Below are 14,892 nucleotides of genomic sequence, written 5' to 3'. Positions count from 1 at the left end.
TGATTATAATTCCAAGTTTCCTGAATAAAAACCCTAAATCTAGTTATTTCCTTTGAAGCACCAAAGCCTCAACCAATCAATCGAGCAATTACTTGCTCAACAAAACTGCAAATTTACATTTTAATCATTAAACCATCCAACTTAACAAATCCCATTAGATTTATTAGGTTCCCTAGCTCCTTGTGGATTCGATCCCTAAGTGCCGTTGTAATTGAACATCTTATTTGAGAGAGTAAAATCACTCTTTAGGTAATTTGAGTAATATCACTAAGTGAATATACTTCTTTTTGGCAAGCTCTTCAAGAATTTCTTGACAAGCTTTGGCTCTTCAATTATTTCTCCTTACGAGGCGAATTTTGAAGATATTTCGGATAATTTGCCGACAAACATATCAATAGTATCTCCATCTTTCATCTTGAGCCTGTCGAACTCTGCCATCAAAGTTTGTAGTCTAGCCTCATGCACTCTCTCAGCTCCAACATGACGTGCCTTTATGGCATCCCAAACCGATTTTGTTGTGTCTAAGTCTCCAACTTGCAAGGTTAACGCCTCAGGTATTGATTGGAACAAGAGGGCAATAGCCATATTGTTCTTGTCTTCTGCTTCGCTCACGGGGTCGATTGCCTCCCAAAATTTGTTGACTTTAATTGCTATCTTCATCCTCATTTCCCAGACTGTATAATTTGTAGAGTTCAACACGGGAAACTTGATGGTGGTAGAACCGGCATCTTTATTACTCAACTCGATTACCTCTTTGACTTCTCCCATGGTAACGATCGTATGCTATCTCTTTGCCAAGGATTCTTGTTTGCGCTGATACCAAATTAGAATCACAACTTCAAAAACCAAAGATCAAACTTCAAATAAGAATACTCTCTTATTAATGCTTAAGAAACTCCACAAAACTTAAGCTATCAAATCACACACAATTCACACATAATGTCTATCATCGACATTGATATATATAGGAATCATAAAGTCCTAAGATAATTAGATAACTCTAACCACACTTAACATAAGATAATTAGATACTCCTAATTATTAAAGGACTTTCCTATTTCCCAAATAGATAGCATGATCCTTAAGCTACTTCAAGCTTATCAACAATTACTATCATCAAACTTTTTGGTTTTCCAGCTCCTCTATCTCTTTACTTCCTTGTTTCTCGTTTTCATCGAATCAAATATGGTTTCAGTTTTAAATCACATAAAAACGAAAGAAAGTTAACCAGATAAAAAAATAATGAAATGACTTGGGAAAATAAAGAATGAGTACATGCAGAGCAAAAATGAAAATTTTTTTTTATCGCTGGTGACGGCGATTTCTGTAGTTCTGATGAACATAATCATCTGAGAAAGAAAGATAAAAGATATAAATAAATAAATTTAAGGTTTTTTTTGTGCAAATAGCAATAGAGTTAAGTGTGTCTTTTTACTCCTTTACGATTTGGGCCTCAACATGACTTTTCATCATTTCCATATATGCAAACTTCATAGTTATTGACTAATTTTCATGCAATTTGCTCTTTTTATTACTATATTACTATTTTTAATGAAAAAATAGTAATTAAGAAATGTATTGATTACACTAGGCATGGGCATCCATGCCCAGGGCCCCAATCGGGTTTTGCTTTGGTCTAGTCGGGTTTTTGTTTCTCGGGTTTATCAAAATCAGTTCCATTCGGGTTACATGAAAGTTTGGTTCGAAACCGGTTCGGGTTCTATCGGATTCCGGTCGGAGTCAGTAAATCTGCAAAAAACCGGGTACAACCGAATGTACCTTCGGGTAGGTCTCAGTCAGTTCTTCGGTTTAAAAGTACTTGATTTGTACAAACATAAGTAAAATCGGTTCTTCAGTTTTATAGAACCTGATTTGTATCTATTGTGTAACCAAAACATAACTAAAATCAATTAAAAAATAAGATAGGAACATCAAACATGTTCATTCACAATCAAACGTGTTCATTCAAAATTAAACAAGGTAAAATGAAAACAAAGTTCTTATGAAATGAGAAACATTATTCAATGAAAACAAACAAAAGTTAAAAAATTTAAGCTTCAACCGCCACTTTCAACCATCAAACTTCATGTAATAGAACCATCAACCTTTGTGTAATAGATAATTATTTTAAATATTCAATAATATATGTATTTTGGTTACATATTAGGAATTGAGATCATGTTTGTTACAAGTTCTTTTTTAGGATTTTGAATGTTTCAGATTCTCTCGGATATCCATTTAGGTCCGGTTCGATTAATATTCATAATCAAAAATACCATAAAACAAGATCTATTCAGTATTTATGTCTGGTTCGGTTCAATTTCATTTTTATCAGATTGGATTCGGTTCGGAGTTTCAGATTCGGTTTATTTGCTCAGCCATATATTACACATATTTAATTAATAATATTTAAGATAAATAAAATTATTTATAAGATTCATACATTTTATAGTTAATATTAAGTCGAAAATAAATATAAGTTGTATTGATATTTAAAATGATCATATATTTGTGTGATGAGAAAAATGCGTCAAAACAAAATATTTTTCGTGAAACAGAAAGAGAATGAGTATTTAATCAGGGGTTGATAATTGTGAGAGAAAAACAGGTAGGTCGATCATGAATGTTTTATTTAACACATGTTGAATGTGGGGATCCCAGCCACCAAGAAACTGATCAACCGTTACATTATCCAACTCTTTAGCTACCTTTAGTTTTACAAATAAATCAATTAGTCAAATGCATCCACGTGCGCCTCATTGTCTATAAGAAAGTTGACATATGAAGAAAATTAGACAATTTCGTGGCAGCTTCGATTCAAAGATTAGTCTGGTCAAAACTGATGAGCTTTATAATCAGTAATCAATCAGTCGGCCAAATTTTAAATCTTTTTTATAAGATGAACGCGATGAACATGTACTCCGCCTATTATATTCCCTGTGACCCAGTTATTCAATATTGATCCAATCTGTTGCCTACACAATTTTTCTAACGACTAGACTTTATTCTGTGGTCCTATATTTCTTAGGATGAGGTTCAAAATATGTTAAATTATTTTCTTATTGAAATAAATCCTTCTCAACAGGATTTGCACTTGTAAATTTTGAATCCTTATTGATAATGTTAGAGTTTTAGTCACTAAACCAAATTTACCCGCAGTGTCATTAAACTTTTTGAAATTAAGGAAACAAAAAAATAAAATAAACGTTTACAGTGATGTAGTAGTATGAAAATCAGTTTAGTGGAACACGTTTTATTTTGTTGTCAATGTACACAAGGATGAAGCGATGGAGAAACACAGGTTTTTGAAGAAAGCTGTACTGTAGTGATTTTCTCATTCATTGCATGTTGTAACTTACAAACATGTCATCATCACTGTACATAATGTGGTTTACGGATAGAAACACAATTCTGAAACTGAAGAACTGTTTTAATGTCGAATAGATTATAAAAGTTCTTGAAGTATGTAGTTTCATAATCAATACAGTGAAAGTGATGACATGATTGTGAGTTTATAAACTACATATATAAGGTTCCATATTCCATAAATCGTCAATCATTCATGAACAATCAAACCTCAAGAAATAAAATTCATCAACGTGAACAAATGGACCATGCATAGTTTAATTCTGCGGTCGATATATTTTATTTCATGATTTCCATTCATTCGATTTTTAAAAATGAAAAAAGTTTTACAAAGGGAAACAAATATTCGTGATGTGAGGTGGCAGTCCGAGTGGTGTAAATATTCTATTAGCAAGTGGTTTTTATCATAAGCAAATTGATGGTCGAACCTGACCGTATTCTTGGATATATTCAACAGTAGCATCGGTCCACACACTGACCTCACCTTTCCTAACCTTTAATTAAATTTTATTTATTTCATAAACAACAAAAAGTATTAATACTGTAATTAGCCTTAAAATACCACTACTGTTTCAGTTATGTGGATGTTTTTTTGGACTTTCCCTTGGAATAGGAATATGAATGAATCGCATTATCTACCATGTGGACACACTTGGAAATTACGGAACAAATGTGTTTTTCTTTCCTCATGTTATGTTTGGTTTACTAAAAATGAATACTGATAAAAAAAAATTTGAAAACCCTTTCTACAAAAAAAAAAGATAATTATTTTTTAGTATTGATTTACTATTTTTTCAATTATAAAACTTATTATTTAGAGATTTTATGGATTCACGGTTGCTGACTTCAGATGTACTTATACTTAACATGTATGAAATTTGGTGTCAGTGGTTCTATTTAGTATCTACATTATATCAAATATTTTTTTGTAATATTTTCTGTTAATATGTATAAATTTTTATATAACGAAGTTATATGTTCGAAATCTGAATCACAATTTTTGATATAGAACACATTAATGAATATGTAATAAAAATTTTAAGTTTTTATTGTGACAATCAATTAATGAGCAAAACCAAAAATTTTGGAGTCTTGCAAGATATTGGCAATTTTTCCAAGTAGATTTTAAAAAAAACTGTATAGGGCGTTTATCTAATATTTTGAATTTTAATATTGGCAATTCTTCCAAGTATATATATTTTTTAAAAAAAATCTTACAAAAAGAAAATTAAAAAAATCACTAAAATAAATTTCATTAAAGAGCCAAAAGATTTTTCTATCTCTTGCTTTATATATATAAATAGTAATAAAAAATATAATTTTGAAATTATATGTTTTCAAATTCTAATTTTTTATTAAAAAACATTTTGAATTTTTTTGTCAAATTTGTTTTTATTTTTTTCAAAAAATTTTTAGAAATTGGAAAATGCTTTTTGAAACTACTTTGGAAAATATTTTTTGAAACTACTTTTTAAAATTTAATATTTAAAATTTTAAACTCCACCCCAAACCTCAACTTTTAACTCTAAACCCTAAAGTTAATTAATTAACTTTCAGGATATAAATGTATATTTACTTATTTAATAAAACATTTTTGGCCATATTTATGAGAAAAAAAAATAATTGGGGTATCTAAAGTAGTATATCTCATTTAATATTGATTATAATACTAATTAATATAATTACAGTCCAGGTGTACATAAACGGTCCTTGTTTACTCTCAAGTCTATAAAAAGCTCCACAAGAAGCAAATTTCATTTCCAATTGAATTTGGTAACAAACATTTTCTCTCAAATCTCAACTCGGAAGCCTGAGAGAGAGAGAACCTTCGATGGCTTCCATGTCTGCCGTCCTCAGCAAATCCCCTTTCCTCTCTCAGCCTCTCTCCAAATCTCCATCCTCCGATCTCCCCTTCTCCGCCGCAACCGTCTCTTTCCCCTCGAAATCGCACCGTCGCGGCGGAGTAATCCGCGCCGGACTCATCTCCCCCGACGGCGGGAAGCTCGTGGAGCTCGTAGTGGCGGAGCCGCGACGGCGGGAGAAGAAGCACGAGGCGGGGGAGCTGCCACGCGTGGAGCTCACGGCGATCGACGTGCAGTGGATGCACGTGCTGAGCGAAGGCTGGGCAAGTCCGCTCGGAGGCTTCATGAGAGAATCCGAGTTCCTCCAAACTCTTCATTTCAACTCGCTTCGTCTTGACGACGGATCCGTCGTCAACATGTCCGTGCCTATCGTCCTCGCTATTGACGACGAGCAGAAGGCTAGTATCGGCGAGTCCAAACGCGTCGCGCTTGTTGGTTCCGACGGTAACCCCGTCGCTATCCTCAGCGAGTAAGCCTCCTCATTCATAACTTATCTATCAAGCAAGTTGTTTAGTAAAGTAAAGTTCCAAACAATATACCTCTGCATAGGTTTGACGAATCAAACTTAGGTTATACTGTTCTTTTGTCAGTAGATACGTTTTGGATCTTATGTCTCTACTGAGTTGATGTAGGCTTTACAGATTCATGATTGAACTATATGCTATATAGATCTGATACGTCCCTTTAGCTGTCACTCATTTGATACAGACACTACTGTAAGCTCATATGATTGATTAACCTTAGGTTATACTGTTCTTTTGTCAGTACATACATTTTGGATCTCATGTCTCTTCAAATCCTATTTTTGTTGTACTTAGTTTTGTCGATTTTATAGATTTAATGATTGAAGTTATATTATTCGTTCCTGAATCTTGCTTTTTTTGTTTGTTTGATCAGCATTGAGATTTACAAACATCCCAAGGAAGAGAGAATAGCAAGAACTTGGGGTACGACGGCTCCAGGCTTGCCTTACGTAGAAGAAGCCATTACCAACGCTGGAAACTGGCTGATTGGGGGTGATCTCGAGGTTCTTGAGCCAGTCAAGTACAATGATGGGCTTGATCGTTTTAGGCTTTCCCCTGCTGAGCTTCGCAAGGAGCTGGAGAAGCGTGGCGCGGATGCTGTCTTTGCTTTCCAGCTTAGGAACCCGGTTCACAACGGTCATGCACTTCTTATGACTGATACTCGGAGGAGACTTCTTGAGATGGGATACAAAAACCCTATTCTTTTGCTTCATCCGTTAGGAGGGTACACAAAGGCTGATGATGTTCCTCTAAGTTGGAGGATGAAGCAGCACGAGAAGGTATTATTGATTGTGTCTTTGAGTGAGAGAAACAACATTTGCTGTTTTGTTGAGATGCTAAATGTGTTATAATTCTAAATACAGGTGCTAGAGGACGGTGTTCTTGATCCAGAGACTACAGTAGTTTCGATATTCCCGTCTCCTATGCATTATGCTGGTCCAACCGAAGTGCAGTGGCACGCAAAGGCGAGAATCAATGCCGGTGCAAACTTTTACATTGTGGGTCGTGATCCAGCCGGGATGGGTCACCCAGTTGAAAAACGTGATCTCTACGATGCCGATCATGGAAAGAAAGTACTAAGCATGGCCCCTGGACTTGAAAGACTCAATATCCTTCCTTTCAGGGTATATGAAAACCCAATTCAAAAGTTTCATCACACTTTTTTGGTTTTTTCTGGGAGTGTTGGAGATCTGATTTATTGGTTTCTATGTCAGGTTGCTGCATATGACAAGACACAAGGCAAAATGGCTTTCTTTGATCCCTCGAGGCCTCAAGATTTCTTGTTCATCTCCGGCACTAAGGTAATTTCACTACTTCCCAACACCAACCTTACATTGTTACATTTTTCATGGTTTACTGATAAAATCATTCTCTCAGATGCGCACATTGGCCAAGAACAAAGAAAACCCTCCGGATGGATTCATGTGCCCAGGTGGATGGCAAGTTCTTGTTGATTACTATGACAGCTTGACTCCAGCAGGTAAACTACCGGTTCCGGCCTAAGACAAAGACAGAGACAAAGAAACTGTCTATGATTCGTTTCAAACTGTATCTGCTTTGTGTTGTGGACCTTGAGGCAACAGTAGTTTTTGTATAGGAGAAGCCTATATATAAACAATCTGCCCGGACCTTTTTTTTCAAAATAAATTACATAAAAGACTGTTTTTCCTTTAGGAAAGCTGTAATATTTGATCAAACCACCGTCTGGTGAAAACTTGTACCATATGAAACGATTGTGTTTATATGAAACAACAACAAGCAGTTTTGCTATTTCTATGCAACTTTTCAAAGTTGTGGACTAGCACTTGCATGTTTACATGAATGCAAACTCTTTGCTGAAATGTCTGAAAGAAAACCTGAAGTTGATCATTTTGGTAAATATTTTATGTAAAGAGGTACAATTGGTAACTTGCTACTGTAGAATGCACAATCTTGAATCAAAATGTGATTACGACATCTGACTCAGATTCTCTTAGAAATAAACCACCTTTGAGATGCTAATTTGCCCTTTTATTTTCCCAATGATCTCTTTTTTTTCCCTTCCTAGTCATCTGAGAAGAGTAGTGCAACAACTCTCGTGATTTGTAACTGAATCTTTCCCAGTTAGAAGCTGAAAAATATTCATCAAAGTCAAATCTTGATTCCAGCTGATGAGGTGAATCCAAACGGGCTCATGATGATCCATAAGGCTATTCTCATCCGCCTAGTAGATGCCTTTACCAAGGTTTGTGACACTCAAAAGTCTAGAGGAAATCGGTGAGTGCAGAATCAAGGAAAACACTGGCGAAAAAAAATGTCTTCCCCATTGTTTTCACTTTTCACCTTCAAGATCTTCAAAGGTAAGATGGTTCATGGTGTGATGCAAAAGTCTGTGTCTTCTTGTGCAAACTTTTACCTATCCAACTTGAATATGCCCGGTTAACTACATTCCAGAAGAGAGTCCATGTTCATGTATCAGAACATGCCACAGATTCAAATGTTAACCCCTTCTAGAAAGATTGTAATCTAAATTTATCACTCTACATATGACAATATGTAAAGAATTCAATGTTATTCAAATAATACTAGGAGAAAAGAAACAAATAGTTACTTCAAATCCCATGCACAAATCAAATCCATTTCTACATAAAAGAGCTTCTCATGATCTCTTCTTCCATTTCAAGTAGCTAAAGAAGTGCTTCTCCGGTACCGGAACACACTTCACCAACCATCCAATTGGCCACGACGCAGCCCCTATCGCCACGCAAACTCCCCACTGACCCCAATTCAACCTCTCAGTATCAGCAAATCTCTTCAGGAACTCAACCATCACAACTTGCAAAGCCACAGTCACCACAATAATCCCAACGAAGAGCCTGTTCTTATGCAACCCTTCAAACACATTCTTCTTCTCAAGACTCCTCGCGTTAAACTCATTAAACACTTGACACAACACAAACGTATTGAATATCAAAGTATTCTTCACTCTCTCCGTCACATCAAAAACCTCCCTCCCTCGAAACTGAAACACCAACAACACAGCGATCTGGTAAACCGCTTGAGCCAATAGATTCCTCCACATAACGTTTGTAATCAACGGACCGGTTCGACCGACCGGTTTATTCTTCATAAGATCGTTACTCGGTTTCTCTGTAGCTAAAGCCAACGCGCCGAGCGTGTCCATGATCAGATTCACCCAAAGCAACTGAACCGCCGTCAACGGAACTTCACCGGCGGATACCGCCGCGACGAAATTGATCACGAGAGCAGCCACGTTGACGGTGAGCTGAAACTGGATGAACTTCTGGATGTTGTTGTAAACGCACCTCCCCCATTTCAAAACCGTCGCGACGGAGGCGAAGTTATCGTCGAGGATCACGATATCGGAGCTCTCCTTCGCCACCTCCGTGCCTTGTATCCCCATCGAGAGTCCGATGTCCGCTTCTTTCAACGCCGGTGCGTCGTTTGTTCCGTCGCCTGTAACCGCCACGACGTGACCTAGCTCTTTGAGGCATTTCACCATCAAGAGCTTATCGAACGGCGAAGATCTCGCCATCACTTTGATCCTTTCGACTTTCTCTAATCGTTGTTGTTGCGTGTAGGTACGAAACGCTTCTCCTTCTAACACGGCGTCTTCGTTCGTTTCGTCTTCGGGTGTTAAGATCCCGCACTCTACAGCGATTGCTCTCGCCGTGAAAATATTGTCTCCGGTGATCATTTTGATGCTTACTCCGGCGAGTTTACAATCCTCGACGGCTTTTTTGACTCCTGGTCGACACGGATCTTTGATTCCGATGATTCCAAGTAAGGTGAGATTCTCTTCTTTTAGCTTATTCGTCCCGTTGTTATCGTTACGTTCTGAATACGCAAAGGCGATGCAGCGGAGGGACTTAGCTGCCATTGATTGAATGATCTTCTCGAACTTAACCTTATCGTCTTCTTGAATCTCTTTCGCGACTCCATAGCCATCGTAGAACGTAGAACACATAGCTAGAATCTTCTCAGCAGCTCCTTTCCAGTGAACTGTGATCTCTCCTCTCTTCTTGATCAGTACACCACTTCTCTTCTTCTCTGAGTTAAAAGCTTCAACGTGTAGGACATCGTGTTCTCTCATCACTTCCTCCATATCCATCTTCAGCTCCTCAACCGCCCAGCTTAAGATCGCTTTCTCCGTCGGAGAACCGGAGAATTCGTACTCCGATGAAATAGAATCACCCTTAAACACACTTCCTGTAGTGTTCATTGCAACTCCTTGGTGAAACAATTCAAGAACTGTACGAGACAGAGAAGAAGAAGCGTTTCTTGATTCTAAACCGGACCAGAACTCGGTTACCTTCATTTGGTTAAGCGTCAAAGTACCGGTTTTATCGGTACAGATAGTGGTAGCAGACCCCATTGTCTCACAAGCAGAGAGCTTCCTCACCATAGCTTGATCTTTCATCATTCTCTTCATCGAGTACGCTAATGTTAATGTCACAGCTAATGGTAACCCTTCCGGTATCGCAACAACTATGATCGTAACCGCAGCCGCAACCATTTCAACAACCGCGTTCACGATTTCATCGCTTTTCGTCTTCTTACCATTATACTCGCGGTTGCCGCTGTCGTCTTTCGTGCTTCCCGTGAAATAACGGACTAACAGAACAAGAAGAACCAAGAACGCTACGAGTAAACCGACCTTACCTATAGACGAAGTGAGCTTGTTGAGACGAGTTTGCAATGGGGTTTGCTCGTTTGTGTCGCGGGAGATGTGACTCATCATTTGTCCCCAAGCTGTGTTCATCCCAACGGAAGTAACCACCATTTTACCAAACCCATCAGCGATTTTAGTACCGGAGAACAAGAATATGTTTCCGTTTAGGTTTACCTCGACGTGGTCGCTCTCTCCGGTCATGCTTGATTCGTCTACATGCAGCGAATGTCCTTCAACGAACACTCCATCCGCTGGAACTTGGTCTCCGATGTTTAAACAAACGATATCTCCAACGACAATGTCAAAGATGGATACTTCTTGACGACGTCCGTTTCTAACGACATCTATCTTGATGTTGCTACTTACTTTGGAGAGTTTATCGAACTGTCTGTTCTGTCTGAAGTTGCTGACCGCAGAGACAGCTACCACCAAGAAAACCGCTACGTATATGCTTCCTCCATCGTACCATCCTTCTTTCAGTCCGTGCTCTTTGATCCCAAACCCGAGTGAGAGCGTTGCGCAGCCGAGAAGGATGAGAATCGTGACGTCGTTGAAAGCTTCCACCACAAAATGAAGGAGACTCTTCGATGGTGGTCTGGTGTAAGTGTTGAACCCGAACGTTGAACGCCTAAGTTGAATCTCATCGGCTTCTTCGTTGATCCCTAGACGCGTGTTAGTCTGGAGAGCTGAGACTAAGCCATTAGGTCCACCAAGAGACTCGAGTTTCTCTTGGTTCTTGTTCTTCACTAGATTGTTTAAGGTTTCTTGATCGATCGTGAAGTCCCCTTGATAATGGTCAAGATCAATGGCGGTGTAGGAAATGGAGCGTGGAAACAAACCTGGTTTTCGGATGGTGTGTTTGGCGCAGTTGAGGATAGTTCTTAAGCTGTAAATCTTGATGAATGCTTGATGCCATTTCTTGCTTGATGTGCTTAGGGTTTTGGGGAGTTCCAGGAGAAACTTGACTCCCACACTATTGCCCTTCTTTGCATGGTCAGAAACTTGTGTTGCCATTGACTCTGATATTGTTAAAACTGGAGTTGCTAAACCGAAAACAAGAAAAATAACCAGAGGCTATAAATTTCTCGGTGGCAGCGATTGATTGAATATCAAGGCAAAATGAAAGCTGATGTAACGATGTCAATGCAATCTGCATTGCATTTATAAAGAGTTAAAGAGTCGGTTTTTCATCATCCACGAAGTTTCCTAGTAATACCAACGAAAATCACCTTCACAAAAACTGTTTCCTTAAGTCAAAAACTGTACATTAAATCCCTTATATATTAAAACAGAACCATTACAATATTAGAAAGCATGACACGTATCATCACGAGAATGATTTTTGAAAATCCTTAGAAAAGTAAGTTGGTCTATCTAAATATAAACTATAGTTTTCATTAAACTGATCATAAAATCATTTATTAGTATGAAAAGTTATTCTTCATTCTTTCCTTAAATAAAAACTACAGAATTACCTAATGTTATTAAAATATATATATAACAATTAATGATTTCCAATAACAAAGATTTGCTAACAATTTGTATACACTCAATCATTTTTGTTTAAATATTTGTTATTAAAATAAATTACACAATTGCATTAACCTTATAATAAAAAAATAGATTTTTTCGTATATGTTGTATTTTGAAATTTTCAAAACGAGTATAAATTACTAAACTGTTAAAATTCTCAAACAAAATTTTGTTACCAATGGTTTAAATTTTTTGTTATAATAAGATATAAATAGTTATAAACCACATGAGTAAGAAGTTATATTTAATAAGTGCTTATATTAATATTAATATATATATATATATGTATTATATATATATATATCATTTAATTAAACTACATATCATATAAAATACAAACTATATATTGATATTTGCAGACGACAAAAAAAAATATTGATATTAGCATTGAAAAAACTATTGTGAACTTAACTAATATTAAATTTGCACTCAATTTAAAAATGATTATAAATTACTAAAACTATTAGACATCTCAAATTAAAAAGTGTTTGTATTAATATATATATATATATCATTTAATTAAGCTACATATCATATAAAATACAAACTATATATTGATATTTGCATTGAAAAAATATATGAACTTAACTAATATTTTAATTTTAAAATTTTGCATTCAATTAAAAATGATTATAAATTACTAAAACTATTAGACATCTCAAATTAATTTTTTATTAATGGTTTAATTTTTTGTTATAAGATGACAATAATCATAAATCCATATGATTAAAAACTTCATTTAATAAACAGCTTTGCTAAAAAAATATTTTATATCTATGTTAATATCATTTAAATTTTATTATATAAAATAGAATGGATAAAATTGATTTTTTTTTTATTTATTTACCATAAAATGATCGTTAATAAACAAGAGTGATGGTTTGATTTATATGCGCAAGCCAATTTAATTATATACGTAATATTACCGATTTCTCAATATTTCAATATATATTTATTATTTTATTATTTCATAATATGTAGAATACATAAAATAAATAATGATATATAAATATAGTTTGCATATAAAATATTTATTCCGCGCAAGGCGCGGATCTTAACCTAGTGGAACAGTAAAAGTGAATTCAAATCATTATTATAGTATATAAATTAAAACAAAATAAATAAGATAAAATTTAAATTAAATTAATTTAAATTAAATTAATTTAAATTAATGGTCAACATTATGAAGCAGTAAACCAAACCATATAAAATTAAATTATTTACTAATAGAACAAATATGATTTGATCCAAGTGTACATCATGAAGTTTCTGAGAAATAGGGTGGGCAAATAAACCGAATCTAATCCGATAAAAATAAATCCGAACTGATTCGAATCTGACATAAATACCGAATGGATCTTGTTTTATGGTATTTCAGGTTATGGGTATTATCCGAACTGAACCCAAACCTAAATGGATACCCAATAAACCCTGAAACATTCAAAATCCAAAAAAATAACTTGTACCAAACATGATTTCAATTCCTAATATGTATCCAAAATACGCAAAGATATTATTGAACATCTAAAATAATTATCTAGTACATGAAGGTTGATAGTTGAAGGTGGCGGTTAAAGCTTGAAGTTTTTAGATTTTGGTTTTGTTTTCAATGAATAATGTTTCTCATTTCATGAGAACTTGGTTTTCTTTTTATGATTTCATTTATTGATTTTTCTTTTATCATTAACTATGTTTACCTTTCGTTTGATTTTGAATAATCACGTTTGATGTTTTTTTCTTATTTTTTGAATCAATTTTACTTATGTTTTGGTTACAAAATATGTACAAATCAGGTGTTTTAAAGCCGAAAACTCGATTTTACTTATATTTTGGTTGATGTCCAAAAAAAAAACTTATATTTTGGTTTAAAAAATAGATACAAATAATGTATTTTTAAATCGAAGAACCGATTGGGACCCGAGCCCAAAAATATATTGGGTTGTATCGGTTCTTTAAAGATTTACTAATCCTGATCCGAACCCGATAGAATCCGAAGAGATTCCGAACCGAACTTTCATATAATCCGAATGAACCTTGTTTTGATAAACCCGAAAAATTGAGATCCGATTGGACAAAACCAAAATCCGATTGGGATCCCGAATGTCCATGCCTACTGAGAAGCATGTCCACATTAACCGTTTCGAGTTTTTTCAGGAACAACACGTGTATCTACTACAAACGAGGCTTTATAAAGGATCCATTTTCATGACTAGTATGGACCTGACATGTTTTATTTAGCCGTACCAACTTGACAACATTTTGATTTAGTACTCAATATGCATGGTTTCACAATATAGGATATGCAGTTCAATATTGCGTAACTGCGTATGGTCTTTGTTTAGGTTTAGTATCTAACATTAGTTTCAGTAGAAAAGAATTGTGGGCAAGTCGGCGTATTGGTATATCGACATGCCTACTTGTACCGTACATGTACCCATTCACATTCTTTGATTAGTGATTAAGGAATTGATAATAATATAAATTAATTATCTTCCCATCCTGTTGGAGTGTTTGAACCGTGTGAACTTCGAATTCATCCCAAACTGTATTGACTGCGATCCTAGTTTGAGCTCTGATTGTCGACTTATGATATTACGTGTATATGCACACCAAATAACCTAATGTGCACACTACCACAATCGAATGGTATGTCGATGTAACACTTTAGGATCGAATCCACAGAGACCAACGGTTACACTTTATCTTTATGGGATCAATACTTAGCTAAAACAATATGGGGGTTTTAAGATTTGAGGGTTTCGTGAGAAACAAGTAACAAGATTAATTAAAGTATTCAGATAACTAAAATGCTAGCCTAGGGTGGTTTGATCGGGTGTTAAACAAGTGTGAGCCAAACAATTATTCAAGTTCGATTAAAGACCAGTCTAGAACTCGGATCACTCAAGTAGAACAGCCCACTGTCGTGGAACTGCCC

At 35.5% G+C, this 14,892-nt stretch overlaps 2 protein-coding genes across 3 annotated transcripts; one reads left to right on the top strand and one right to left on the bottom strand.

The window, feature by feature from the left end:
- The first annotated feature begins 5,118 nt into the window (after window positions 1-5,118).
- Window positions 5,119-7,570, top strand: LOC103868958 (ATP sulfurylase 1, chloroplastic). 2 transcript variants are annotated; one of them, XM_009147003.3, is made up of 5 exons: window positions 5,120-5,697; window positions 6,126-6,531; window positions 6,616-6,876; window positions 6,967-7,053; window positions 7,130-7,570. In XM_009147003.3, exons 1-5 carry the CDS (start codon window positions 5,198-5,200, stop codon window positions 7,253-7,255), a joined length of 1,380 nt encoding a protein of 459 aa, XP_009145251.1. In that variant the 5' UTR covers window positions 5,120-5,197; the 3' UTR covers window positions 7,256-7,570. The 2 variants fall into 2 exon arrangements, with proteins under 2 accessions (XP_033147281.1, XP_009145251.1); XM_033291390.1 differs by having other exon boundaries at window positions 5,119-5,697; window positions 6,967-7,524.
- On the bottom strand, window positions 7,383-13,611 carry LOC103868959 (putative calcium-transporting ATPase 13, plasma membrane-type). The gene has a single exon (XM_009147004.3). It carries the CDS (start codon window positions 11,436-11,438, stop codon window positions 8,391-8,393), a length of 3,048 nt encoding a protein of 1,015 aa, XP_009145252.2. The 5' UTR covers window positions 11,439-13,611; the 3' UTR covers window positions 7,383-8,390.
- Window positions 13,612-14,892: the final 1,281 nt, after the last annotated feature.

Source organism: Brassica rapa, chromosome A05, assembly GCF_000309985.2.
Source record: "Brassica rapa cultivar Chiifu-401-42 chromosome A05, CAAS_Brap_v3.01, whole genome shotgun sequence".
Classification (NCBI taxonomy): Eukaryota; Viridiplantae; Streptophyta; class Magnoliopsida; order Brassicales; family Brassicaceae; genus Brassica; species Brassica rapa.
The sequence above is the reverse complement of the archived record's forward strand: the minus strand, read 5'-3'. Positions and strand labels throughout refer to the sequence as shown.

Excerpts from the sequence above, each read along its gene's own strand:
- LOC103868958 (XM_033291390.1), top strand. The coding sequence starts at position 5,198 with ATGGCTTCCATGTCTGCCGTCCTCAGCAAATCCCCTTTCCTCTCTCAG. Across the intron at positions 6,532-6,615 it reads GGATGAAGCAGCACGAGAAG|GTGCTAGAGGACGGTGTTCT; the intron begins GTATTATTGATT and ends TTCTAAATACAG. Across the intron at positions 6,877-6,966 it reads TCAATATCCTTCCTTTCAGG|GTTGCTGCATATGACAAGAC; the intron begins GTATATGAAAAC and ends TTTCTATGTCAG.
- LOC103868959 (XM_009147004.3), bottom strand. The coding sequence starts at position 11,438 with ATGGCAACACAAGTTTCTGACCATGCAAAGAAGGGCAATAGTGTGGGA.